The following is a 27,910-nucleotide window of genomic DNA, read 5'->3' as shown; positions in this document are numbered from 1 at the left end:
CAGTTCTCAGGGTTTTAAGTGTTAAAGAAGGATGCTTTAAATATTAACTAACTAGCCAACTGCTATTTCTGTGACTTGTCTGACCCAATATCCATTCCCAGTGTTTTTCTCTTTTGTAATCTTTATAGGTGGCCAAATTACAATTCTAGACAATGAGATGTTTGTGGAAGTCTGCTGAGTTTGGGAGATGTAGTATCCTGAGAAAGCTTTCACTTTCCTGAAGAAAAAAAAAAAGACCATGGATGGTGGAAGCCACCCCTTTTCCCCTCTTCCTGCCTTGAACAAAGGTGCGAAGGCTAAAACTGCTGCAGCCGTCTTGCAACCATGAAGTTAACGTCAAGAGAATCACAGAAATGATGGCCCTGTTGTTCTTGAGCTGTTGAACCAACAAAGGTAACGACCTACCTGTAGATTTGAGGTCTTATTTAAGCTATTATAATGGAATCTTTTCGAAAAAAATGTGGGCCCAAATACATTCCTAACTGTACAGCCGTTAAAAGGACATCTTTCAGTCCTTTTTCATCTTCACAATTCATTACTCCTCTTATAGTCACTGATAACACCATCTAATCACCCTAACTAAAAAACTCAGTTATCCTTGATTTGTTATTTCTCCTCATCCTCTAGGTAATCAAGTCTTATTTATCATAGCTGGCTAGTTTTCAAATCTATCTCTGCTTCGCCATTCTCACTGACACTGTTAGTTTGGACTTTCTCTCCAACTCATGTCTGGACTGCATCAACAGCCTCCTAACTAGTATCCCTGCTTCCAGTCTACTATCTACCATGCTTCCGAATTTTTTCTCTAAAATCTTATCAAGATATTCTACTGATTAAAAATCTTAAGTGCCTTTTTTGTTGCCCACAGGATGAATACAAACTCCTTGCCACAGGTATCATTTGTTATTGTCGTCTGCATGTTTAGACCGCATCTCAAACCCAATCTGGCACAAAGTAGGTACTCCAGTGTGTTTTAAAAGACTTTAATCTTTTGTATGGCTTCTTTGATATCATACCACTTAACTATTTAATTAGACTAAGTACAGTGGTAGCATGCTGGAAACTCAAAGGTTTGTTGAATGTAGTTTCCAGATTCTACTGTAAAACAATCCTTTATCAGTAGTTCCTGATAACACGCATCTTGGTGTGCATTCAGTTGATCTAGCCTAGTTTACAGGAAGAGGCTCCCTTCAGTAATGTACTGTATGGCCTTTCAGATTATAATTAGTCATCTATATTCTCTAGATTGGGCTTGTGCCAAGACTGTAAGTTAGGAAGGTAGGTGGAGTCTGTGTGGGCATTTCTGACAATTTTTTGATCCACGAATAGCTTCTAGCAAATGAGAGAGCAAATTTACAGCCTGCCTGCCAGCAAGCTGTGCCAAGTTAACTAAACCAGCACGGGCCACAGCCATTAGCTGCTGCTACAAACGCTTCGCTTTGTGAAGCAACGCTGAAGGCGCTCTTTTGGAACTCGGGGGGTTGCGGTGCAGTCACTGCATTGCAGCACAAAACGGAAGGCTTCACACGCCGGGGTTGCCGTCCGCACCCAGACGCCTCTCCTTTTTCCCCTAACCTCTACCAACTGAGGGCCCTTTCGGGTGCTGCTCTGAGTTCTTCCTTAGCCTCGGAAAAAGCCGAAGCGGCGCCGGAGAGAGGAGGGCATGATCTGGAGAAGACGTGCTGCGGGAACAAAGCGACCCGCCCAACGCCTCAACTTTCTCCTGCCCCCGGGCTGGTATTGTTTAGTCCTACTCATTCCCACTCTCCGAGCCAGCCTGCAAAAATCTGTATTTCAGGGGAAATTCCAAGGGGTAAAACATCTCCTTCGGCAAAACAATTGGTGTTTTGCTGTCTATATTTCCTATCAATGAACTTGTCGGACCTCTCCATCCGCCAGTCTAAGCCCGAGGCCTCGGCTGCCGCGGCTCCTCGGAGCGCCCTTCTGCCGTGCACGCGCCCCTCTAGGGTTCTCCCGTGACCTTTCCCGGGAACCCCCTTCAATTACGCTTCCCGTCACCTCGCGCCGCCCCCACCCTTCCTGCTCTTTCCGTTTCCTTTTTCGCGCCTGCGCGGCCCCAATTGTTTTGGCTTTCCGGTGGTATCCGGCAGAGGAAAAGGGCGGGGGCAGCTAGAGTAAGGGAGGGGCGGGGGACAGGCGCGAGGACCCGGGAAACTGCAAAACTGCCGCTAGTGCCGACAGGCGCGCGCGCGCGAGGCGGGAGGGCAGCGTGGCGAAGGCGGGCGCCGCAGGCGGGCCAACGGTCCGCTGCCCGCGCGTTCCCGGGCCGCGGGCGGGGGCGAGAGCGCGCGGCGGGGGGCGAGAGCGCGCGGCGGGGGGGGGCGGGGCGGGAGCGGCGGGGGCGGGGCGGGAGCGGCGGGGGCGGGGCGGGAGCGGCGGGCCCGGCGTCTCGCGGCCCCGGGCTGACGAGGCGGCGCGGGCGGGCGCCGCGGCTCCCGGGGGAGGAGTCTGGCGGTGGTCGGGCCCTGAGGAGCGCGCGGCGGCGCCCGCAGAGGACGCTGCTTTCCGCGTTGGACTGACCGAGCGAGGGAGGGTGCGAGGGGAAACCGGAAGGAAGAGGCGGCGGCGCCAACCTTTCTCGGCCGGAGGCGGAGGCGAGACCCCGGTCGAGGCCGCGGCAGGAGGGCCACGCCCCCGCCGCCGCGCCGGAGGGGCCCAGTGTGGACGGGGCCGCCGGCTGGACCGGATCTCACCCCTCAAGACCGAGGGACGCGGGTGAGCAGGCGACGCCAGCATCGGGCGGGCGGGGAGCCCGCGGCGACCCGTGGAGGGGCCGGGGAGGAGGGCTGTGGCGGGAGGGGGCTCGGCCCTTTGTGGCTCCGCTGGTGGGGGGCGGCGGCCGCGGCATCTTTCAAACCGGAGTCGCTTCCGTCGCGGGCGGGGGAGGGGCGCGGCCGACCGGCGTCGCCCTCCGCATCCCGCGGCGGCCCCAGGGCGGCGGGGCTCCGGGCCGGTCCGCGGGGAAGGGGCGGCCCGATCCGCAGCTCGCTGGGCGTTTCCGGCCCCGGCACCGGGCGCCTCGGCGGCCGCGGGGCTCCCGGGCGGCGCCCTGGCCTCGGCTCGCGCCCGCCCTTACCGAAGTAGTGCTGTTTCTCTTAAAGACTCGCGACGTGTTCGCGACATGGTGGGCCGAAGGGGGACACCCGTTTCCTTCTGTGTTTCCCCCCGGTACATCTGAGTACCAAGAGAGGTCTAGACGAACAGAGCTCCTATTGCGGGCTATATCGACTTAAAAAAGAAAGCAGAAACTGCCCTTTGAAACGGAAAATTGTGTACGTGTTTACTTTGTGAAATCTTTGACTTCCTTGAATTCGACCACCTCCCTCTCCCTACGAATTGAGAAACCGGGAAATAGAAAAATGTCTTAGTATGATGTGGAGTAGTTATTTTGAGTTAACGTTTTTTTTTCCCCTGGGCTTAGCTATCTAAGAACTCTTTCTTCACCTGCCTCAAAAGGTAGAGGAGTGTCCGTTCCACGGGCTACCACGGTGACGCCTACCAGTGAAAACAGGAAAATAATTCAAAATACAAACGAACTTTAAGAAGGGATGTTTGTGTGAACTATTTTCTGTGTCAGTTAGCCTCCTGAAGACGTAGGGGACCGGACTGGTCACGTGTTGTTTATACATGAATCTGTACGTCGGGCTCACTGAGCATTCAGGCATTCAGAAACGAAACCCTATCAACGCTGTGCACTGACCAAAAGGATATTTTCTTTTTATCGAGGCAACTAATTAACAGGGATTCCCCCGCTTCCCTCTGAGTTGTACATTTTTGCCGAATTTGAGTAGTATGGATCTTAGATCCCTTGTAATTGTGAATGACTTAGTTTGGTTAACCTTTGATAAGGACTTTTTTTCCCGACTGTTTTTTCTGACCTAAAGTAAATTGAAAAGCCAGTCGGTTGTTTTCCAATCTCGATGATGTGGAATTTTGCTATTCTTTCCATCTGGCTGATAACTAAGCTTACTTCTTCCCTTTGATCTTCTGTTGGCTTAGTGCTTATTGAAGCCCTTTTAGGTTGGGGCCTGGAATCCTCAAGAGATTGTCTTCTGTCAGTAACTCTGGAGTGCTGTGGCCTTTCTGTTGAGCATGCTCTGTAGTCCACACGTTTCCACATAGTGCTGTTTTCTTTGCACAGTTTTGTAGGAAGACTTCATGAGTGCTATAACTCTACTCCCTTTTTTGTTCCCATAAGAAGCATTATAAAATCTGTTAACTTATGTTATTCACAGGGCATGTAAGGAGATGGGAGGGAATAGAGGTATCAGTACATATGTCCATGCTCCTCCATAGATTTTCTTCTGGTTGGTAGAAATGTCGAGCTTTTCATTCCTAAACATTGAACATTAAATGTGCAAGGTAAATTCCTAGAAACTTGAATGCAGTCTTAAAAGCCAAATGATACATTGGTTTTTCCAAAGATGTTACACATTTAAAAAAGAGTCCCCCTTCCCTTCCCCTCTTCTCTTTGCCCACTTTCCTAAGGCCAGGAAAAAGGATTGGTTCTGGTGTCGTAAAATATGAGTGAAAATTTTGAAGTTGTTAGCTTAATGTTTTCAGTTTTGTAGAGTTTCAATAGACCAAGTGATACTTAAATAACTCAGTATTAGAAATGACAGGTTGATCTCAAGTAATTTTTTTTTTTTTTTGAGATGGAATCTCGCTCTGTTGACCAGGCTGGAGTGCAGTGTCATGATCTCGACTCACTGCAACCTCCGCCTCCGGGGTTCAAGCGATTCTCCTGCCTCAGCCTCCTGAGTAGCTGGGATTGCAGGTGTGTGCCACCAGGCCCGGCTAATTTTTGTATGTTTAGTAGAGACAAGATTTCACTATGTTGGTCAGGCTGGTCTCGAACTCCTGACCTTGTGATCCGCCCACCTCTGCCTCCCAAAGTGCTGGGATTACAGGCGTGAGCCACCGCTTCTGGCCCATCTAAAGTAAGTTTTTTTTTTTTTTTCAAAGAGACGGAGTGTCCTCTGTCGCTCAGGCTGCCCTGGCTGGAGTGCAGTGGCGCGATCTTGGCTCACTGCAAGCTCCGCCTCCCGGGTTCACCCCATTCTCCTGCCTCAGCCTCCTGAGTAGTCCACACCCGGCTAATTTTTGTATTTTTAGTAGAGACGGGGTTTCACCGAGTTAGCCAGGATGGTTTTGATCTCCTGACTTCGTGATCCGCCCGCCCGGGCCTCCCAAAGTGCTGAGATTACAGGCGTGAGCCATCACGCTGGCCACCTTTCCCCAGCTTTCTTAAGTCACTGTGCAGAGCTGAGAGGAAAAAGGAAAAGTGATATCCAAAATAAAAGGACATACTATACTCATAATTATTGTATCACAGGTGGCATTGCCTTTATGTTCTTGTTTAATTTTTTAGAAGTGAAATAACTTATTAATCATAATATAGTATAGCTTATACTTGTGACCTGAATTTACTTAGAGTGCTGAGCATAATTAACCTGATGGAGCCATGTCATCTCTCAGTGTGATTGGAAAGAGAACACAGAGGAAGAGACCTAAGCTCTGAATGTGACTAGAGTAAGTGAGGCTATGCTGAAAAAAAATTTTTTTTTTTGAGACGGAGTCTCGCTCTGTCCACCAGGCTGGAGTGCAGTGGCGCGATCTCGGCTCACTGCGAGTATGCTGAAATTTTTAAAACTTGATAGATTCTTCAAAAGGCCAGGTTTTTGGTTTTTTTTGGTTTGTTTTTTAATTGATGCCTGTCACAACTCCAAGAAAATTCTGTTTGTATAGCAGTTGACAATCTAAAGACCAAATGGTCTTTTCCAGACATTTCTCAACTGTCATGGTTGTTTTGATAACTTGAAAGCATACTGTTTCTAGCGCCGATCTCTTGTCCTTCCTAAGGAGAAAACTATCTCATTGAAATAAAGAAAGGTTTGTTTTATGACTGGTGCCTTCCTGGACTCTGATTTAGTTTTTTACACTGACATCAGCCTTCTCAAGATTAGTCTCTTTTAAGCGCTAGTTTGTTTCATTATTTGTACCATCAAAATATAATGTGTGAGAAAAGGAAAAAAGAAAAAAAAATCTTATTATTTTAGAACACTGAATTCAGATTTCAAATGTCAAATGTTTGCAAAAAAGCCCCAATATTCTCTAAGAACATTGGATTTCTCTTATGTAAAATACCATTTAGACAGAATAAAAAGAGAGTGCTGAGACCTTGAAATTGGAATCTTTTTTTTTTTTTTTTTTTTTTTTTTTTGAGACGGAGTCTCGCTCTGTCACCCAGGCTGGAGTGCAGTGGCCGGATCTCAGCTCACTGCAAGCTCCGCCTCCCGGGTTTACGCCATTCTCCTGCCTCAGCCTCCGAGTAGCTGGGACTACAGGCGCCCACCACCTCGCCTGGCTAGTTTTTTGTATTTTTTAGTAGAGAGGGGGGGTTTCACCGTGTTAGCCAGGATGGTCTCGATCTCCTGACCTCGTGATCCACCCGCCTCGGCCTTCCAAAGTGCTGGGATTACAGGCTTGAGCCACCGCGCCCGGCTGAAATTGGAATCTTTAGACCTGGTGTAGGTGGGGAATCCAGGAGTTGGGAAAGTGCTACAAAAGCTTCACCAGTGGGTGGGTTAATACAAATAATTTCGAATATTTATGTAGTAGTGCTATGTATCAGGTACTGAACCAAGTATGAAATGTAACCCTAAAACAATTCATTGAGAGTTCTACTTTTAACCCCATTTTATAGATGAGCAAACTGAGGCATAGAGAATAACTTACAAAGGGCCGCAGAACTATTAAGTTGCAGAACTGGAGCTTTAACCCAAGTAGTTTGGGTTTGTACTCAATTTTTTTTTTTTTCAACAGTTGACCTCCATGGAGAATGACTTGGATCTTTTCCAAAAAACATTTTTAATCTTCTCTGTTAACATTTGTAGCATTGGGAGATGCAGCAATCCCTAAGTTAGTAATGTACAGTTTGAATGTGCTTCCTACAGGTGAATTATTTATAGCCGCACTGCCGTTCCTGGGGGGAGACCTATCCTTCATTCCTACTATATAATTTATTTTATTTTTTAGTTGGCAAATAATAATTGTATGTATTTGTGGGCTACAATGTGATGTTTCAATCTATGTACACATTGAGGAATGATGAAATCAGGCTGTTAACATCTATCACCTCATCTACTTTTTTGTGTGAGAACATTTAGAATCTTTAGCAGTTTTGAAATATGTGATATATTATTGTTAACTGCGATGATCACCATGCTGTGTAATAGATCACTAAAACTCCTGTCCAGTGGAAACTTTGTACCTACTACTGTACTTACTATAGCAGGCCTTGCTAGCAGCGTCTTTCCCATCTTTTTATCCTTTCTTCCTTTTTCATCCACAGCTCAGTTAATTGCTGATTGGTCTCTTTATCACGTTCAATAGTTCTTTAATCCTTTATTCGTTCCTCGATCTCTATATTCTGCCTGGTTAACATTGGAAAAGTTTGCTTTGCTTCTATTTGTGTTTCCAGGCTACTCAGTGGGAGGATGCTACAAAGTACACACCTCTAGGAATGAATACTTGGTTTCAAAGTGAAATTAGACATCTATCATTCCCCCCCCCACCTCACCTCAAAAAACCAAAACACTGCCATCAACCTCTGATACTTTAAAGTATTTGGGATTTTTTAAAATTTCAACATTTCATACCTTTCATCTTGGTTCCTTATCCTTTAATATTAATAATCAGAATCTGTAAAACAAATTCACTGTCACTGTTATCTCTTTATGAGTATTAAAGTAGTATTTGCTTTGTGTAAATTTTCTTTGCTGATACACTTTCGGTCATATTTTGCTGCTTACAGTGAAAAGTTAAACCTCTTTTTAATACTGTTATTTTATAGGAAAGTTAAGTGAGGAATTCAGACAACCAACTTAAATTTGTTGAATAGAAACACAGTTGTCTCTTGGTTTCAGTGGAATATTAGTTCTTAGATCCCTTTGGGGTATGAAAATCGAAGGACACTCAGGTCTCTGATATAAAATGCCGTAGTATTTTCAATATCCTCCCAATACTTTAAGTCATCTCTAGAAATAATTTACTGTGGGAAGAGTTTCAGATTTTTAAGTAGAATTGTATATGTTACTATCGATTGCTGACCTAATCCTGACAATCATTTAGTAACAATGTTTCATAACTTTTATGTGGTGGAATTCACTCAGTAGAACCTTGGAGACTTGGACGTCCTAGAGAAAATGTATTAGAAGCATTTGTTTTCAATCAGTTTATAAATTTTTGACTTCTGTAGGAAGTCGTCGGATTTAAAAATAAATAGGACTTTGTCCCCTAATAATTCGTAGAAGTCAGTGGGTAGAGGCCGGACATGGTGGCTCCTGCCTATAATCCCAGCACTTTGGGAGGCTGAGGCAGGCAGACCGCCTGAGGTGAAGAGTTTGAGACCAGCTTGGCCAATGTGATGAAACCCCATCTCTAAAACATGAAAAATTCGCCGGTCATGGTGGTGCATGCCTGTAATCCCAGCTATTTAGGAGGCTGAGGCAGGAGAATTGCTTGAACCTGTGAGATGGAGGTGGAGGAACCTAGATCACGCCATTGCACTCCAGCCTGGATGACGGAGCAAGACTCCGTCTCAAAAAAAAAAAAAAAAAAAAATACGTGTAGACAGTGGAGGAGAGGATTTCATCCTGTGTATAACATTTTAACCTTATCTTTGCCATTCTGTGCGATCAAGCAAATCAGTCAAAAACACTGAATTGAGCCCAGGACTTAAGGAATAAGAATATGTACACTTTTTATGTCAAAGTATATTGCACTTTATTAAATAGATTCTGAATTTTATGCATGACTGATTTAATTCCTATGCTGGTTAGCATTTTTTACTATGGAATATATTCTAATGATTAGTGTTAGAATATAGGACTTTCTTATTAATCTGGAAGCACCTGATACCAGGAATTGTGGCATGTAACAGGGATTTCCCAAAGTAATCTAAGTGTTTTTGAATAGCCGTTTCTCATTATGGATTTTTATTTGACATTATCTTGGGGAGAGATGTTGGTTTTTTTTTTTTTTTTTTAACCTTAATTAAAGGGTACTCACACTAGATAAGAACATGTTTCAGAAGTTCCGTGGAATTAGCAGGAATTGGGGAAAGCAGTTGTGTGACTAGGTAAAAGATGTTAGAATACTTTGGTTGAGAAGAAAAGTGGAATCTATGCAGATTATATTAATTATATTTAATTCATTATTCAAGAATTTAAAGTTTGTGCTTTTCCTTGTTTTTGTGATCTGAAGAGAAACATGCTTCTTGCAGAAACAACTTGAGGTATGTATTTTAGTCACTGATTAAATATTTCATCAACTAAATATTTCATCAAGAAGCAGTGTAAGGCCAGGTACTGTGGTTCACGCCTGTAATCCTGGCACTTTGGGAGGCTGAGGCAGGTGGATCGCTTGAACGTAGGAGTTCAAAACCAGCCTGGGCAACATAGTGCGATCCTGTCTCTTAAAAAAAAAATCAAAGTGTGTGTGTCTGTGTGTGTGTGTGTATATATATATGTATATATATATAAATAGAAATTTTTTAAAATAAAGCAGAGGTTGGTAAATGTGGCCTGTAACCTATTCTTGTAAATAAAGTTTTATTGAAATAACATTGTTTCCATATTGTCTTTGGCTGCTTTCAGGCTGCAGCAAGAGTTAAATCTTTGGGATAGAGACCTTATGGCTCCCAAAGCCTAAAATATTTTGTCTTTGTTATGAGAAGAGAGAGTAGTGTACCTTTTGAAGTTTTATTACTATTACTATTTTTTTTTTATGTTTTTGAGACAGAGTCTTTTGTTGCCCAGGCTGGAGTACAGTGGTGCAATCTCGGCTCACTGCAACCTCCCCTTCCCGGATTCAAGCGATTCTCCTGCCTCAGCCTCCTGAGTAGCAGGGATTACAGGCACGCACCATCACACCAGGCTAATTTTTGTATTTTTAGTAGAGATGGTGTTTCACCATGTTGGCCAGGATGGTCTCAAACTCCTGACCTCAGGTGATCTGCCCACCTCAGCCTCCCAAAGTGCTGGGATTACAGGCAGGAGCCACTGTGCCCAACCTTTTTTTTTTTTTTTTTTTTTTTTTTTTTTTAATTTTAGAGGTAGAGTCTAGCTATCGCCCAGGCTGGAGTGCAGTGGCATGATCATAGCTCACTGCAGCCTTGAACTCCTGGCCTCAAGGTACCCTCCGCCTTGGCCTCCCAAAATGCTGGGAGTACAGGCATGAGCCACCACACCTGGCCAAAAGTTTATTTTGTAAAAACCAGGTAATCATTGCGTATATTAATAAAATCCAGAAGGTTTAAATAGGTCTTCAATGTTTTTCCTTTCTCCTGTGTGATCCACTGTAGTAGGGCTGAGCACCAGATACCTTTGCTTATTTTATCTGTACTACAATTTTTCTTATGGTGAAGAGTAAAATTTCTTGCACTCATGTCTCTATTAAAAGTTTGGAAGTAAAATATCAAGATAGCTACATTTCAAGAAAAATGTTTCTTACACCCAGCTTGCCTCACTCATTTGCTTGCTTCTTGGCTTTTGAGTTTGTCTAGAATAGCTCGTTTTTAAAACACCATGTTTTTGAATGACAGCTGTAGTTTTGGCTGTGATCTGTAGTAAGAGTTTTTTTTTTTTTTTTTTTTTGAGACGGAGTCTCGCTCTGTCGCCCAGGCTGGAGTGCAGTGGCCGGATCTCAGCTCACTGCAAGCTCCGCCTCCCGGGTTCACGCCATTCTCCTGCCTCAGCCTCCCGAGTAGCTGGGACTACAGGCGCCCACCACCTCGCCCGGCTATTTTTTTGTATTTTTTTAGTAGAGACGGGGTTTCACCGTGTTAGCCAGGATGGTCTCGATCTCCTGACCTCGTGATCCACCCGTCTCGGCCTCCCAAAGTACTGGGATTACAGGCTTGAGCCACCGCGCCCGGCCTGTAGTAAGAGTTTTAAAAGCCCTTGGTGTTTTGGAGCTTTAGTGTTTGGCTTCTCTCAATCCGAGTATGTAAAGTACGATGATTGGCACTTAGTATTCAATAAACTTTTGTGGAATTAAATTTAAGTAGCCATTCATTCAGCAAAGAAAATTAAGTCAGCAGTTTGCTTGATGCCTGAGAATTAATCTGGGGAAGCTAGCTTCCACAGATAACAGGGTTTGTGACGTTTTGATGCTGATTTTAGATATAGAATGATACACAAAATATAATTATTGAAAAGAGAAAATGTAAAATATGTCCCATCGGTTGGTAATATGGTACATGCTGAAATGCTTCAGAGGATTTAGGGTATTGGTTTCAAGGTTTGTTTTTAGGAGGGAAGGAGTCTTTTACAGAAAATGTTTGTGTTGTGGGCATTTGAAGATTGTTGGTTGATCATCCTAAACTTTGCACATTTTCACATTTTTATTTTTATTTTTGTAAGACAGAGTCTTGCTGTGTTGCCAAGGCTGGAATGCAGTGGTGTGATCTCAGCTCACTGCAACCTCCTCCTCCCGGGTTCAGGTGATTCTCAGCCTGAAGCAGCCTCAGCCTCCAGAGTAGCTAGTATTACGGGCATGTGCCACTGGCTAATTTTTGTAGTTTTAGTAGAGACAGGATTTTGCTATGTTGGTCAGGCTGGTCTTGAACTCCAGACCTCAGGCCTCAAGTGATCTGCCCTCCTCGGCCTCCCAAAGTGCTGGGATTACAGGCGTGAGTCACAACACCTGGCCAAGCTTTCATATTTTTAGTTAATACCTTTTGAAGTCTATACTCCCAGAGGGGTGAGCTACTTAATTTTATTTATTATTTTTTGTTTTGTTTTGTTTTTGAGACAGAGTCTCGCTCTGTCACTCAAGCTGGAGTGCAGTGGCGCAATCTCAGCTTACTGCAACCTCTGTCTGCCAGGTTCAAGTGATTCCCTGTCCTCAGCTTCCTGGGTAGCTGGAATTACAGCACGTGCCACCAGGTCCAGCTAATTTTTTTGTGTTTTTAGTAGAGATGGGGTTTCACCATGTTGACCAGGCTGTTCTTCAACTCCTAACGTCAAGTGATCCACCAACCTCAGCCTCTCAAAGTGCTGGGATTCCAGGCATGAGCCACCACTCCAGGCCTTAAATTTATTTTTAATTGCACTTATTTACTTAGTGTCATATCTGAATGACTTTCTTTTTCTGCCTATTTTAAAGTAACTTTTATGTAGACTACCTCTCCAGGAAGAAAACGTATCCTGGATCACAAAAGAAGAGTGGGAAATAGGGGAATCTAATAAGGCTGTGTTAATGAGTATAATGACTTTGTAATTTTTTAGAAGCAGACTTCATTTGTTTTAATACAGTTTCATGGATACGATAAAAAATCAAATCTAGCAAAACCCAGTCATAAATGAGGCGTCCCCAAAATCACTGCAGAAAATCATCTTATTATATAGTTAATGAAATGACCAGAGTGAGCCTGTACAGGTAGCCTGCAGGAAATTCTGGGGTCTAGTGACATGATTTAAGTCTGTCTTGGCCCTGACCACCAGTTGCTGTTACCTTGTTTAAACATGGATGGGGACAATTTTGAGTCTAGCTACTGGGATTAGGACTTTTACTTTATTAATGCATATATTTTTGTAAAATATATTTCTAGAAGTAGGATTAATATATTAGATTGGTATTAAGCATTTCCAGTGTCAGATACTATATTTTCTATGATACTTGCAATTCTAAAATTCAAAAAACTCTGAAAAATCAAGTTGTTAAAACAAAACAAAAAAAACTTCGCTGGTAAAACCTGACCTGAAGTAACATGAGGCTATATATAGTCTTTATTTTTCACACCATTCATAGTTCCCTCAGCAAAGATAATATGTTTGATTATCCATTGCTACCTGAGACTTCTTGAGAGGGTTTTATAATATAGGGTACATGTGTCACAATACTTGTATAAAATCTGGAGAAGTCTAAATTGTGGAACGTGTCTTGTGTCAAGAGTTTTGAATAAGGAATTGTGGGTATGTATCAGCTTACTCCTCTGTGTAAGAATGCTTGTTTTTCCACACCCTCAACAACACTATGCCTTGTTGCATTATTAATGTGTGGAAATAGCCAGTGATTTTAAGTATTATTTGCCTTAGAGATTATAATAGTAGAACTCAGATTTATAGTGTAACATGCAGTTCTGGAAGAGCAAAGTTATTACCTTAAATGACCCAGAGTCTCACTCTGCCTTTGCACCTGTTTTAGTTACTTTCACAGTTAACTTGGTTGGAAACTTGACTGTATATCAAGTTAGCAGTTACTGTAATAGTATAGTTTGTCAGGAAGTATATGTGATATTCTCTTTGACATAATGGATGGTATTTTGTGAGAAAAAATATTAGTGATTCTAATGATGGAGTCATTTCTCATTATGGTAACCAAGGGTCATCTTAAGAGTTGGTGAAAAAAGAGGTGGTAGTTTTTATAGTTAGCATATTAGTAGCATTCTATTTGGGATTTTCCTCTTTTCCTGATTTGTAATTCCTTTGCCATGTGTTGTGAATACTGAGTTCCAAATAAATTTTTATTCAGCTGGAATTTTTTTTTTTTTTGATGAATGGTATGCAGTATGACTAAAGCTTAATTTGAAATACCATATTTATCTTTATCATATCTAATTTCTTTCTTTTTTTTTTTTTTTTTTTGAGACGGAGTCTTGCTGTGTCGCCCCAGTTGGAGTGCAGTGGTGCGATCTTGGCACACTGCAATCTCCACCTCCCGGATTCAAGCAATTCCCCTGCCTCAACCTCCCGAGTAGCTGGGATTACAGGCATGCACTACCACAGCCAGCTAATTTTTGTATTTTTAATAGAGATGGAATTTCACCATGTTGGTCAGGATGGTCTCGAACTCCTGACCTTGTGATCCTCCTACCTCAGTCTACCAAAGTGCTGGGATTACGGGTGTGAGCCACCGTGCCCGGCCAGTCATATCTAGTTTCTTATGTGTACTTGGGTTTATGGGCGTTTTATAATAGATTTAATATTTTCATAAGAATCATGAAAAACTTGGCCTTCTTTAAATATCTTAGCAACTTTTGTGTATTCTTCCAGATAAATCCCTTGAATATAGGATTTAGATTGGATTTGAATTAAACTTACATATTAATTTGGAGAACATTCATATTTGTGTAATACGGAGTATTCTGGGTAGAAACATATATCCATTACATTTTATGTTTTTTTTTTTAAGTAAAATTATATGTTCTTATTCGTAAAGATTCCTAGGAAAGAACCACTCTTCAAAGAAACAGATTACATATACTTCTCTTACTGAATTGAATGGCAAATTTGAGAATAAACAGTTTGAATCTATTTACCGTATAGTTTAAATTAAATATGAAGACTTTGTGAATGTATTTAAAATATATTCAGAGAATGAGAAATCTCTATGTAAGGGAACAGAGTTTTTTAAAAAATATTTTTTCTTATATATTATGATCATTTGTTGCTACCATATAAGAGATCTGGCTTTGGTAATTTATCTATTTTGAAAGAGCTGTAAAAATGTGTACTTATTCATGTATTCGTTATTTTCTGTGACAGTTATATTTTGTATAGAAAGCAAAAGTTACCTTGAAATTACAACTGGTAATTTTCTTCTGTTTTTTAATTTTAAATATAGACTAAGGATCTTCATTTTTGTCATGTTTCGCTTTTATGGTAATATCTAAAGTTGAACTTCAAATAAACATGATTTCTATTTAAGGCTGCCATTTTAAACGTTATATTCTAAAACTGTACTGGCCTAGATACTACAACTTAACTTTCTTTCTTTTTAGTGACTCCACAGGATCCACTGAACATAGGATGTTGCCACAAAATCTACCTCGTGTATTTTTCTCTTTCACTCATGAGCTGCGCAATTGCAGATTTGAGCACAATGTCTGCAGACTGTGTTGAAAAACTCTGAAGAACCTAATTAATACAGGATGACCTAGGAGTGATTCTAAGTCTGTAACAAGATATTACTCATTAGTGAAATGTGTCAGTCTTGGTACTGAATGCTGCAGATAACAGCAAGTGGTTTCTCCTTTATTTCTCAAGTATTCACTTGACCTTCCATTAGTAAGACGGACTTTTTAAATCTGTTCCTGGAGATATTAATGGAATACAGTCATGTCCACTCAAGACGAGAGGCAGATCAATACTGAATATGCTGTGTCCTTGTTGGAACAGTTGAAACTGTTTTATGAACAGCAGTTGTTTACTGACATAGTGTTAATTGTTGAGGGCACTGAATTCCCTTGTCATAAGATGGTTCTTGCAACATGTAGCTCTTATTTCAGGTAAGTACTTTTAATGTTTTAAATGGAAATTCTTTGAAATGTTATTTAATTTTTTAAGAAGCCACATCTCAATTTTTGTTTTTAAGTTTTGCTTAAGTTTTCTGTTCAGATGATGTAGTACTTGGCAAATCTCATTCTTGCATGTGTAAGGGACACATGAAAGAAGTTTTATAAAGGTTTGAATACAAGAAATGTGTTAAGGTAAAGTTTTAACGTTGGGAAGGCGGAAAAGTTTAGAATATTCTTTTTCCATTAAAAGAGAAAGAAAAATGGGATAATTTATACTTTGAGGTTTTAAAATGCTACCTTTAGAAAACAGTGATCCCTGTTTTTAAACTGACAAGTTATCATAGGCTCAAATAGTAACTTTTAGAGAGTAAAAATTGGTGCTGTTAGATACCTTAAGACTTTTCTTTTTTTTTTTTTTTTTTTTTTTTTTTTTTTTTTTTGAGACGGAGTCTTGCTCTGTCGCCCAGGCTGGAGTGCAGTGGCCGGATCTCGGCTCACTGCAAGCTCTGCCGCCCGGGTTTACGCCATTCTCCTGCCTCAGCCTCCCGAGTAGCTGGGACTACAGGCGCCTGCCACCTCGCCTGGCTAGTTTTTTTTTTGTACTTTTTAGTAGAGACGGGGTTTCACCGTGTTCGACAGGATGGTCTCGATCTCCTGACCTCGTGATCCGCCTGTCTCGGCCTCCCAAAGTGCTGGGATTACAGGCTTGAGCCACTGCGCCCGGCCTCGTTAAGACTTTTCTTTACGAAATGTATTTTTTCTCACTCTTTGCTATTACCATTTGTCATATTTCTTTATACTAACTAGACTCTTTGCCAGATTTAAATATTTAATAACTAGTAACATTGTTGGTATTCTCTGTGCCTCTGAATGTAGAAGTGAATTTAGTTACTCTTTGCTAATACAGATACATAAAGCTTAACTTTACATTTTTATGATCTTCTGCATCTTTGTTGTACGTTTCCTGAGCAGAATAGAAGCCAAAGCATAGAAATTGCTTAATTTGTTCTTTGCTTTTAGGTAATTTTGACTTAATATTTGAAAGGGACAGAAAGAATAAAGGTGAATTAAATGTGGACCAGTATATTTCTACTACAAATATTAACAGCCATAAGCAGCAATCATTAGTGAGTTTGGTCCTGCTGTTCTTTTTTTTTTTTTGAGATGATCTTGCTCTGTCGTCCAGGCTGGAGTGCAGTGCAGTGGCGCGATTTCAGCTCACTGCAACCTCTGCCTCTTGGGTTCAAGTGATTCTCCTGCCTTAGCCTCCCAAGTAGCTGGGATTACAGGCGCGCACCACCACATCCGACTAATTTTTGTAATTTTAGTAGAGATGGGGTTTCACCATGTTTGTCAGGCTGGTCTCAAACTCCTGATCTCGTGATCTGCCCGCCTTGGCCTCCCAAAGTGCTGGGATTACAGGCGTGAGCCACTGCGCACCGCCTGTTCTACTGTTCTTTAATGGCAGCTGTAGACAGGACAGATTTCATTTGAACTTTGAGGGCTGACTTACTTTATATGAAGGTATAGAAACTTCACATTCCCTAACACATCCCATGACGATTTCAAAAGCTAAGGCTCAATACCAGTTGTTGCCTTTGCTGTGCCTACAATCTTTTTTTTTTAAAGACAGAGTCTGTCACCCAGGCTGGAGTGCAGTGGTGCTATCTCGACTCGCTGCAACCTCTGCCTCCCAGGTTCAAGCGATTCTTGTGCCTCAGCCTCCCAAGTAGCTGGGATTACAGGCACACACCACCATGCCTAGCTAATTTTTTGGTGTGTTTTCAGTAGAGACGGGGTTTCACTATGTTGGCCATGCTGGTCTCAAACTCCTGACCCCAAGTGATCCACCCGCCTCGGTCTCCCAAAGCGCTGGGATTACAGGCGTGAGCTACTGTACCTGGCCAAGTCTGGGAAATTTCTTAACCAACCAGTCCCCCACAGATACCAAGGGATAACTGTATATTATCCCTAAAACAAATCAGATATTTATTAAATAAATAAAATAGTTCAATATGTGTTTGGGATTAAAGCCACCCATCATTAAAATCTTGTGCCTGGGACAGTCTCATATCCACAGGATATTTCCCAAGTGTTCTTCAACTAGATTCCGCTCCCAGAATTGTAGATTTCAAGATCTTTACATGTAATGCTCCTACACATCTTTAATGTTAGAGATTTTGCCTTCTGAACTAAATACATTCTTCCTTTGTAGTTTGAGTTACCAGTTCTGTCTGTCCCACCAAGAATTAGTAGGTACCCCTGAATAATAGTTTTAATATTTTTTGGTAACATGTATAGTTCATTATAGACCCAAAATGAGAGAATTGCTTGAGAATTACTCAGCACTTCTTCTGTTGTGGTACTTCAGCCTGTTTCAGTATTATGAAATTACGTATTTGCTGTTTCTGGTTGGGCGTGGTGGCTCACACCTGTAATCCCAGTGCTTTGGGAGGCCGAGGTGGGTGGATCACGAGGTCAGGAGATTGAAACCATCCTGACTAACATGGTGAAACCCCGTCTCTACTAAAAATACAAAAAATTAGCCGGGCGTGGTGGCGGGCGCCTGTAATCCCAGCTACTTGGGATGCTGAGGTGGGAGAATCGCTTGAACCTGGGAGTTGGGTGTTGCAGTAAACCGAGATACCACCACTGCACTCCAGCCTGGGCGACAGGGTGAGACTCCGTCTTAAAAAAAGAAAAGGAAAAAGAAAATCACCAGATCCTGTTGGCTCTTTATAGTGGGTTTTGTTTGTTTGTTTCTTTTTGAGACAGAGTTTCACTTTGGTCACCCAGGCTGGAGTGCAGTGGGTCGATCTTGGCTCACTGCAACCTCTGCCTCCCAGGTTCAAGTGATTCTCCTGCCTCAGCCTCCTGAGTAGCTGGGATTACAGGCACCTGCCACCACATGCAGCTAATTTTTGTATTTTTTAGTGGAGATGGGGTTTCACTATGTTGGCCAGGCTGGTCTCAAACTCCTGGCCTCAGATGATCCGCCCACCTTGGCCTCCCAAAATGCTGGGATTACAAGTGTGAGCCACCAAGCGCCGGCTATAGTGGTTTTTGTATTCATTTCTGCCAGTGTAACTCAGTTTCTTACCTCTTAGGTATATTATTGTCATAGCATCATGGCCAGTTTTCCTGTCTCTAGCTTTTAGCTCTGAATAGCCTGTCAGCTTAGAGTATTCATCCTACATTTATCACTTACATTTTGTCGTGCTAAATTCAGACTTGAAACCCTTTGGTTTTCCCCACTATCTACAAGGAAAAGCTCAGACTCTCTTGTCTCATTTAAAGGCCCTCTGTGATCTAACTGCCCTCCATTTTTCCCATTCATTTTCTGGTTTCCTGCATAAGCCCTTATGTTCAAGCTATGCCCCTTGAACAATCGCTTCTTATGTTCTACCCCGTTTTATCCATTTTGAATGGCTTCTTCATCTCTGTCCTTGAGGGGCCAAATTAGTGACTGTTGTGACACTCAGTGTTGACCGCTACATGCAGAGGCTTTTCTCCCCTGTTTTCATCTCTTACCTATATATGGGCATTCTACTTTGTATTCTTCATCATGCCAGTTGCCTTTCCATCATGATTTCCTGTATATAATAGATTTTTAGGAAAGTGTCCTGCATATTTTTAGATAATGGTTTGAGTAAATGAATTTTTAACAGCTTTATTGAGATGTAATTTGCATACCACAAAATCTACCCATTTTAAGTGTATAATTAAATGAATTTTAGTATATTTACAGAGTTATATAACCATTTCCACAATCTAAATTTAGAGCATTTTCATCACTTTGTGTCTATTTATAGTCACAAACCCCATTCTTACAGTTCTAAGGAACTAGTAATCTACCTTCTGTCTCTCTATATTTTCTTTTTTTGGACGTTTTATATAAATGGACTCATACACTATATGGTTTTTCTATGTGGCTTCTTTCACTGAGCATTATGTTTTCAGATTCATTTATGTTAAAGTATATATTAATACTTAGTTTCCTTTAATTGCTGAATATTATTTCATGGTATGAATATAAGGAGTAAATAGAATTTTGAGATTTTCACTCAAAATGGCATGATGGAATAGTCTGGTATATCTTTGGGACTGGATTTTATTCGTATCTGTCTCCCTAAAAATTTCATTGGCTAGGCACAGTGGCTCATGCCTGTAATCCGAGCACTTTGGGGGGCTGAGGTAGGAAGATTGCTTGAGCTCAGGAGTTGGAGACCAGCCTGGGCAACATAGGGAGGCCTCGTCTCTACTAAAAATAAAAAAAAAAAAATAGCTGGGAGTGGTGATGCATGCCTGTAGTCCCAGCTACTTGGGAGACTGAGGAGAATCGCTTGAGCCCAGAAGGTCGAGGCTGCGGTGAGCCATGATCGCACCACTGCACTCCAGCCTGGGGGACAGAGCAAGACCCTGTCTCAAAAAACAAAAAAAAGGTTCACTTATAAGTAAATATCCTAAATGAACACCTCTTGTTGTCTAATTGTTCTTTTCAGCTCTACATTTGTTTTACACAAAACCCTTACAACTTTATTTTCTCCATCTCCCCTGTAGGGCCATGTTTATGAGTGGACTAAGTGAAAGCAAACAAACCCATGTACACCTGAGGAATGTGGATGCTGCCACCTTACAGATAATAATAACTTACGCATACACGGGTAACTTGGCAATGAATGACAGTACTGTAGAACAGCTTTATGAAACAGCTTGCTTCCTACAGGTAAGCATATAGATACTTTTTGAGACGGAGTCTCTCTCTGTTGCCCAGGCTGGAGTGCAGTGGCGCGATCTCAGCTCACTGTAACCTCCACCTCCCAGGTTCAAGCTATTCTCCTGCCTCAGCCTCCTGAGTAGCTGGGATTACAGGCGCTAATTTTTGTATATTTAGTACGGGATTTCACCATGTTGGTCGGGCTGGTCTTGAACTCCTGATCTGGTGATCCACCCATCTTGGCCTTCCAAAGTGCTGAGATTACAGGTGTGAGCCACTGTGCTCAGCCTACAGGTAAGCATTTTTTTCCTCAGTTACATACATGAGTTGTGGCTTACTGGTTTATTATGTGGTTTATTTTGTGAGGAAACATTGTTAAACCTTATTTATTTATGTTTTCGAGACGGGGTCTCGTTTGGTCACCCAGGCTGGAGTGCACTGGCAGTCATGGTTCACTGAAGCCTTGAACTCATGGGCTCAGGTGATCCTCCTGCTTCAGCCTCCTGAGTAGCTGGGATGACTAAAGGTGCTCACCACCATGCCCAGCTAGTATTTTTATTTACTTTATTTATTTATTTATTTATTTATTTATTTTTATTTATTTGAGACGGAGTCTCACTCTGTCGCCCAGGCTGGAGTCTAGTGGCGCGATCTCGGCTCAAATGCAAGCTCCGCTTCTGGGTTCATGCCATTCTCCTGCCTCAGCCTCTCGAGTAGCTGGGAGTACAGGCGCCCATCACCATGCCTGGCTAATTTTTTATTTATTTATTTTAATTAATTAATTTATTTATTTTTAATTTTTTTAACTAATATTTTTAGTAGAGACGGAGTTTTACCATGTTAGCCAGAATGGTCTCAATCTCCTGACCTCGTAATCCGCCTGCCTTGGCCTCCCAAAGTGCTGGGATTACAGGCGTGAGCCTCTGCACCCGGCCAATATTTTTATTTTTTATAGAGACAGGATCTCACTGTGTTGCCCAGGCTGGTCTCAGAAATCCCAGGCTCAAGCAATTCTCCTGCATTGACCTCTCAAAGCCTTGGGATTACAGACCTGAACCACCATGCCTGGGCCAGTAATGTCTTTTATGTATGTAACTTCTTTATTAACGTATTTTAGAAGGTAAAAGGTTTTTTTTTTTTTAATAAAATGTGTAAGCGAAAAACGATAGGATTTGATTACCCAGTAAACTAAGTAGTTTTGTGATGGGAATGTAAATCTGTTAATAAAAGAGATAGGTGAAAATTTTATACTGGTTTTGTGTGTTTTACTGCCTAACATACCTGAGAATTTTGATTTCATGTTAAAGTAATTTGTTTTTGAGACGGAGTTTCACTCTTGTCCAGGCTGGAGTGCAATGGCACAATCTTTGGTTCACTACAACCTCTGTCTCCTGGGTTCAAGTGATTCTCCTGCCTCAGCCTCCCGAGTAGCTGGGATTACACCATTCCCGGCTAATTTTTGTATTTTTAGTAGAGTCGGGGTTTCGCCATGTTGGCCAGGCTGGTCTGGAACTCCTGTCCTCAAATGATCCACCCGCCTTGGCCTCTCAAAGTGCTGGGATTGCAGGCATGAGCCACCACCACCCCCAGCCAAATTAAAGTAATTTTTAACAGTGTTTATTAAATTTAAGTGTTTCGATTTTTTTTTTTTTTTTTTTTTTTTTTTTTTTGCTTAGAGCTTAGATGTACTAATTTTTCATGATACTATTTTTCACAGAAAACTTGGAAATTATGATAAATATTTATAATGGCTATGTGACCATATTGAGCAATTAAGGAGAAGTATTTAAACAAAACAAGTGATGGCTGATATATTTATGGATGACAAACTGTTTTACTCTTTATTTCCCCATCATGTTCTCTTTTTAAATTTTAAGAGGAATATAAGTTTTTTCTTCATTTCATCTCCTGTTTTGGAATACCGTTGTATTTCACAAAGCTTCTTCAAAGGGAGAACCTTTAGACCAAAGGTTAAATTTGGAGAGCACTGTTCATGATATTTGTTAAGTACTTAATAAATATGCACTGAATGAATATGCATGACACTGGTTGAATGCCAACACCTGGGTGTAATTCTGGAAACCAGAACTCAGTTCACGCTTTATGTAGTTTCCTTCCTTTTTAGTCTTCCATAGGTTGATTAAAACCTTTATCCAAAATGGTTGGGACCAGAAATCCAGTTCAGCCAGTTTCAGATTTCAGATTTTTTCAGATTTTAGGATATTTGCAGCATTATATTTACTAGTTCAGCATCCCTAATCTAAAAATCTAGACTCTGAAATACTCCAGTGAGTATTTCCTTTGAGTGTCATGTCAGTACTCAGGGTATTTCAGATTTTGGAGCATTTTGTATTTTGAATTTTTGAATTAGGGATACTCAACTTTTACTTCTTTTTTGTGTGTGTGACAGGGTCTTGCTCTGTTGTCCAGGCTGCAGCACAGTGGTGAGATCACAGCTCACTGCAGCCTCGATCTCCTGGGCTCAAGTTGTCCCCAGCCTCAGCTTCCTGAGTAGCTGGGTCTATAGACGTGCATCACCACACTTGGCTAATTTTTTAATTTTTTTGTAGAGACAAGGTCATCTTATGTTGCTCAGGCTAGTCTCAAACTCCTGAGCTCAGGCGGTTCTCTCACCTGGGCCTCCCAAAGTGCTAGGATTACAGGTGTGAGTTACAACACATGACCAACTTTTACTCATTATTACCACTAACCTTATTGTTAGTGTCCTACTCTACCCACAACTCTGGGGAAATTGAGGCTTGGGTAGCTTGCTGTTGCGCTAGTAATTCCAAACTTAAAAGGGAGAAATGTTTACTGTAAGCACTGTCTTTATATAGCTTGCGAGTTGTCATTACTTTTTATTTTTAGAGACGTGTCTTGTTCTGTTGCCCAGGCTGGAGTGCAGTGGCATGGTCATAGCTCACTGCAATCTCGAATTGCTGGGCTCAATAAATCCTCCTTCCTATAATCCCAAAGTGCTGGAATCATAGGCATGCACCAGCACACCCAGCTAATTCTTTATTGGTCCTTCTTTTAAAAGCAGGCATTTCTCGAATTCTTAAGGCATTAAGGAATTTTAAGAAAATCTAATCCCAGCATACTTTGTTACTGTAAATATTGACACTGCTCCTTATAGTTTTTTTCTGCCATTTTAATGAAAACCGTATACTACATCTGCTTGCTCAAATGCAAAACAGGACTCTGCCTCTTAGACTGTGTTTCCCTGGCAAGCCTGAGATGGGGCATTCTGTGACTACCAATGTGACTTTCACTATCAACCACATGAAGTGATCATGTGTTTCAGTACCAGATGCTGTACTAATAGTTTACATATATTCTCATCTGATCCTTGCAGTGTTCATTTGAGGTAGATAACCGTTATTTCCCCATTTTATATAAGAGAAAATTGAACTTTAGAGATTTGAAACTTCTTTCCTAATAAGTAGTTTAATTGGCTAATTTAAGTTTTAAATCCAAGCAACCTTTTAAGCTTTAAATCCAAGCAACCTGACTTCTCAGTGTAAACAGTTTCTTGTTAATCACTATGATGCTGCATAAATATAGTAGGTAGCACACCTGATTTAACTGAGATCTACCTTCTTAAGAAAAAACAAATCTAGGAAGCTTACAGTGTCTAAGATGGGTCATTTAAATATAGGTAATTTATAACTGCACATAAGTCTATTTCGTGTTGCTTTGATAACTTACCTCTCTAGATAAGAATGGCAAATAACTACTACTCATTGTGCATGATTTGCTGGTTTTATGTGACTGTCTCGTCCAAGTTGAGGAAACCAGAATCCAGTTACTCAACAACAATTTTCTGTATACTATGATTTGTTTACATTTTTTCGTATAGTTCTCTCAATTATATATGAAGTCTAGGAAAGTATGACTTATGTATGAATTTCCTTGCCTATTCTTTAAGGCTGTTTTGTTTTTTAAGAACCTGTTTATTGTTGTACTACTGGTTCCTAAATAGAACAGTTAAGTAGGCCACTGAGCAGGAAAAATTACTGCAAAATTATATAGTCTTCTGATTTTATTACTACCAGAAGACCTTATCTCTTAGCCCAGATGTGTGTATCTGAAAATAAAAATTACACTGTGGGCGTCTGATTAATATACTTAATGTCTTACATAAAAGTAAAATGTGTCTGTCCTGGCCCTATCAGCCTGTTTTTTTTCCTTCTCCTTCTAGGTAGAAGATGTGTTACAACGTTGTCGAGAATATTTAATTAAAAAAATAAATGCAGAGAATTGTGTACGATTGTTGAGTTTTGCTGATCTCTTCAGTTGTGAGGAATTAAAACAGAGTGCTAAAAGAATGGTGGAGCACAAGTTCACTGCTGTGTATCATCAGGACGCGTTCATGCAGCTGTCACATGACCTACTGATAGACATTCTCAGTAGTGACAATTTAAATGTAGAAAAGGAAGAAACCGTTCGAGAAGCTGCTATGCTGTGGCTAGAGTATAACACAGAATCACGATCCCAGTATTTGTCTTCTGTTCTTAGCCAAATCAGAATTGATGCACTTTCAGAAGTAACACAGAGAGCTTGGTTTCAAGGTCTGCCACCCAATGATAAGTCAGTGGTGGTTCAAGGTCTGTATAAGTCCATGCCCAAGTTTTTCAAACCAAGACTTGGGATGACTAAAGAGGAAATGATGATTTTCATTGAAGCATCTTCAGAAAATCCTTGTAGTCTTTACTCTTCTGTCTGTTACAGCCCCCAAGCAGAAAAAGTTTACAAGCTATGTAGCCCGCCAGCTGATTTGCATAAAGTTGGGACTGTTGTAACACCTGATAATGATATCTACATAGCAGGGGGTCAAGTTCCTCTGAAAAACACAAAAACAAATCACAGTAAAACAAGCAAACTTCAGACTGCCTTCAGAACTGTGAATTGCTTTTATTGGTTTGATGCACAGCAAAATACCTGGTTTCCAAAGACCCCAATGCTTTTTGTCCGCATAAAGCCATCTTTGGTTTGCTGTGAAGGCTATATCTATGCAATTGGAGGAGATAGCGTAGGTGGAGAACTTAATCGGAGGACCGTAGAAAGATACGACACTGAGAAAGATGAGTGGACGATGGTAAGCCCTTTACCTTGTGCTTGGCAATGGAGTGCAGCAGTCGTGGTTCATGACTGCATTTACGTGATGACACTGAACCTCATGTACTGTTATTTTCCAAGGTCTGACTCATGGGTAGAAATGGCCATGAGACAGACTAGTAGGTCCTTTGCTTCAGCTGCAGCTTTTGGTGATAAAATTTTCTATATTGGAGGGTTGCATATTGCTACAAATTCCGGCATAAGACTCCCCTCTGGCACTGTAGATGGGTCTTCAGTAACTGTGGAAATTTATGACGTGAATAAAAATGAGTGGAAAATGGCAGCCAACATCCCTGCTAAGAGGTACTCTGACCCCTGTGTTAGAGCTGTTGTGATCTCAAATTCTCTATGTGTGTTTATGCGAGAAACTCATTTAAATGAGCGAGCTAAATACGTCACCTACCAATATGACCTGGAACTTGACCGGTGGTCTCTGCGGCAGCATATATCTGAACGTGTACTGTGGGACTTGGGGAGAGATTTTCGATGCACTGTGGGGAAACTCTATCCATCCTGCCTTGAAGAGTCTCCATGGAAACCACCAACTTACCTTTTTTCAACGGATGGGACAGAAGAGTTTGAACTGGATGGAGAAATGGTCGCACTACCACCTGTATAGTTGGGAAGTTCAGGGAGTGCACGCCTGAGTTATGTGCTTTGTCATTTTCTTTGCTAAACAAAAGAGGCTATGAAAGAACTAAATATGACTACATAAAAATCTATCTTTGATAAATTTTATTTTTATGCCCTACTTAATATTTGCATCAGTATAATATATATCAGTGAGTCTTACAGAAAGATATGCTTCCATAATATGAAATAGATTATTCAATAATTGAGAAACTTTATGTGTAATCATGAGAGTATAAGAATCTGGATTATCTAACATTGTTAGCCCTGTGTATGTACAGTTCAAAAAGTTCATTTATAAAAGTAGTTTCCTGTTCCTAGTGTGGTATATCACAAATTGTGCTGAGGTTATTTTAGTATGTGTATTTCATTTCCGTGCTTCTGTTCTGAAGTCCTGGAATACAGTTTTCAGTGTAATTAATTCAACTGCACTTAACACTAATGTCCATGTTGGTATAGAAACGTCTAAATCCTATACTCTAGTTGAGGAAGATCTTCCATAATTTTATGGTATTACACAGGGAAAGCTATGACTGCAGGATCAGTCTAACTATACTATTAGGTGCATGTATTCTCTTTTCACTAACTTATACTTGTCTATCTAGAATACAGGTCTTCCGGTCAGCTGGTCATTTACCAGGTGTGGACTTACGTTGCTGGGCTTGCAGTAAGAATTGCCAGCCCCTCATTGTGCGGGTCTGCGTGGAGCTTTAATCAGTAAAAGCCTCCACTTTCTGTATTATGTTAACATTGGCTCATGCATATAACTACCTGCTGCTGATGTAGTTCTCCATCTTCAAGATTTAGAGTGGGTTAACCAGGTCATTACATCTTAATTTAATAACAAGCATTACTGTAGAGTGATTGTGTATAGATCTGTTAGCTGTCAGGGTGTGTTTTTTTTAACCTGTTGTGTGCGTGTGGGGGTTAGGATTAGTAAGGTGAACTGTTCAGGAATTCTCTGCACTAGCTGTGCAGAAGAGCAGATAACTAGCGCTGCTCTGGCATTAATCCCAGGAACCACTAGCAGTAGTGGGGCGCCGCCAATCTAACATGAGCACAGGTGCTTCATGACAAACATTACTAGCATGTTCAACTGCATCATGTTCTGGCACTGTATTTTGAATGACATTAATTTATTAAATAAATTGTATATATTCAATATCTATATTTCTTTCGTTATGGGAATGGTCTGCTTTTTAAATTTTGATTTTACTAGGTCAGCCTAGCTAGTTACAGGTGGTTTCTTCCAAATTTTGTTTGATAAAGATTGAGAGATATGCATAGGCTTTCCTTAGACTAGTGTCTTTCTACCCTGCTGGCATGTTAGAATCATCTGATTCTGATCACCATCTTTAGAAGCTTGAGATGATGCCTGAACCTCACCTCAAACAAAATGGTTTCTTCTTAGAGCACATAATTGATCGTGTTTATAGACTTGAACTGCCTCTCCACTGCCTACTGAATGAAGTCCAGATTCCTTACCACATTTAAGGCTCTCTCTAATTTGGCTTTAAATTATCTTTACAGCCCTATCTTGCATTGTTTTCCCATAAGCCTTATCTTCTGATTAGGCTTTTGCTATGCTTTTTTATGCTATTCATGCTGCTCAGAATGGTTTCTTTATCCCAGCTTTACTTGCAGCTGTCTCAAGAGCTATTTAAGGCAGTTTTTAAAGAATGGTTCCTGATAACCATGTCTTACCATGAAGTGAAAAGTATCCTTTCTCATGTTCTTAACTACCTTGTACCTAGATCTTATTAATTGTACTGATCATTCTATTGACTATTACTAGTTTTGGCCATGTGTGGTGGGTTATGCCTGTAATCCCAGCACTTTGGGAGGCCCAAGTGGGAGGATTGTTAGAGCCTGGGAGTTTGAGACCAGCCTGGGCAATATAGGGAGACCTTGTCTGTACCAAAAAAAAAATTGTCATGGTGGCGTGTAGTCCCAGCTACTAGGGAGGCTGTGGTGGGAGAATCACTTAACCCTGGAAGGTCAAGGCTGGAGTGAGCCTTCATTGTGCCACTGCACTCCGGCCTGGGTGACAGACTGAGACTCCATCTCTAAAAGATAAAATAAATGAATATTACTAGTCTTCATGCTTTTCTACAAAATGA

General features: G+C 41.3%; 1 protein-coding gene across 3 annotated transcripts; it reads left to right on the top strand.

Moving 5' to 3' along the window:
- The first annotated feature begins 98 nt into the window (after positions 1 to 98).
- Positions 99 to 26,952, top strand: KBTBD2 (kelch repeat and BTB domain containing 2). Of its 3 annotated transcripts, none has more exons than XM_050783281.1 (4): positions 99 to 393; positions 14,810 to 15,316; positions 19,886 to 20,051; positions 24,244 to 26,952. In XM_050783281.1, the coding sequence occupies exons 2-4, from the start codon at positions 15,147 to 15,149 to the stop codon at positions 25,777 to 25,779; spliced, it is 1,872 nt and encodes a 623-aa protein (XP_050639238.1). In that variant the 5' UTR covers positions 99 to 393; positions 14,810 to 15,146; the 3' UTR covers positions 25,780 to 26,952. The 3 variants fall into 3 exon arrangements, with proteins under 3 accessions (XP_050639238.1, XP_050639236.1, XP_050639237.1); XM_050783279.1 differs by lacking the exon at positions 99 to 393 and adding an exon at positions 2,399 to 2,736; XM_050783280.1 differs by lacking the exon at positions 99 to 393 and adding an exon at positions 3,119 to 3,293.
- Positions 26,953 to 27,910: the final 958 nt, after the last annotated feature.

Source organism: Macaca thibetana, chromosome 3, assembly GCF_024542745.1.
Source record: "Macaca thibetana thibetana isolate TM-01 chromosome 3, ASM2454274v1, whole genome shotgun sequence".
NCBI classification, from domain to species: Eukaryota; Metazoa; Chordata; class Mammalia; order Primates; family Cercopithecidae; genus Macaca; species Macaca thibetana.
This window is presented reverse-complemented; position numbering and strand designations above follow the sequence as displayed.

What these genes read in the sequence shown, in the direction of transcription:
- KBTBD2 (XM_050783281.1), top strand. Translation starts at nt 15,147, where the DNA reads ATGTCCACTCAAGACGAGAGGCAGATCAATACTGAATATGCTGTGTCC. An exon ending in ACATGTAGCTCTTATTTCAG is followed by an intron (nt 15,317 to 19,885) that starts GTAAGTACTTTT and finishes TCTCCCCTGTAG; the next exon opens with GGCCATGTTTATGAGTGGAC. An exon ending in AAACAGCTTGCTTCCTACAG is followed by an intron (nt 20,052 to 24,243) that starts GTAAGCATATAG and finishes TTCTCCTTCTAG; the next exon opens with GTAGAAGATGTGTTACAACG.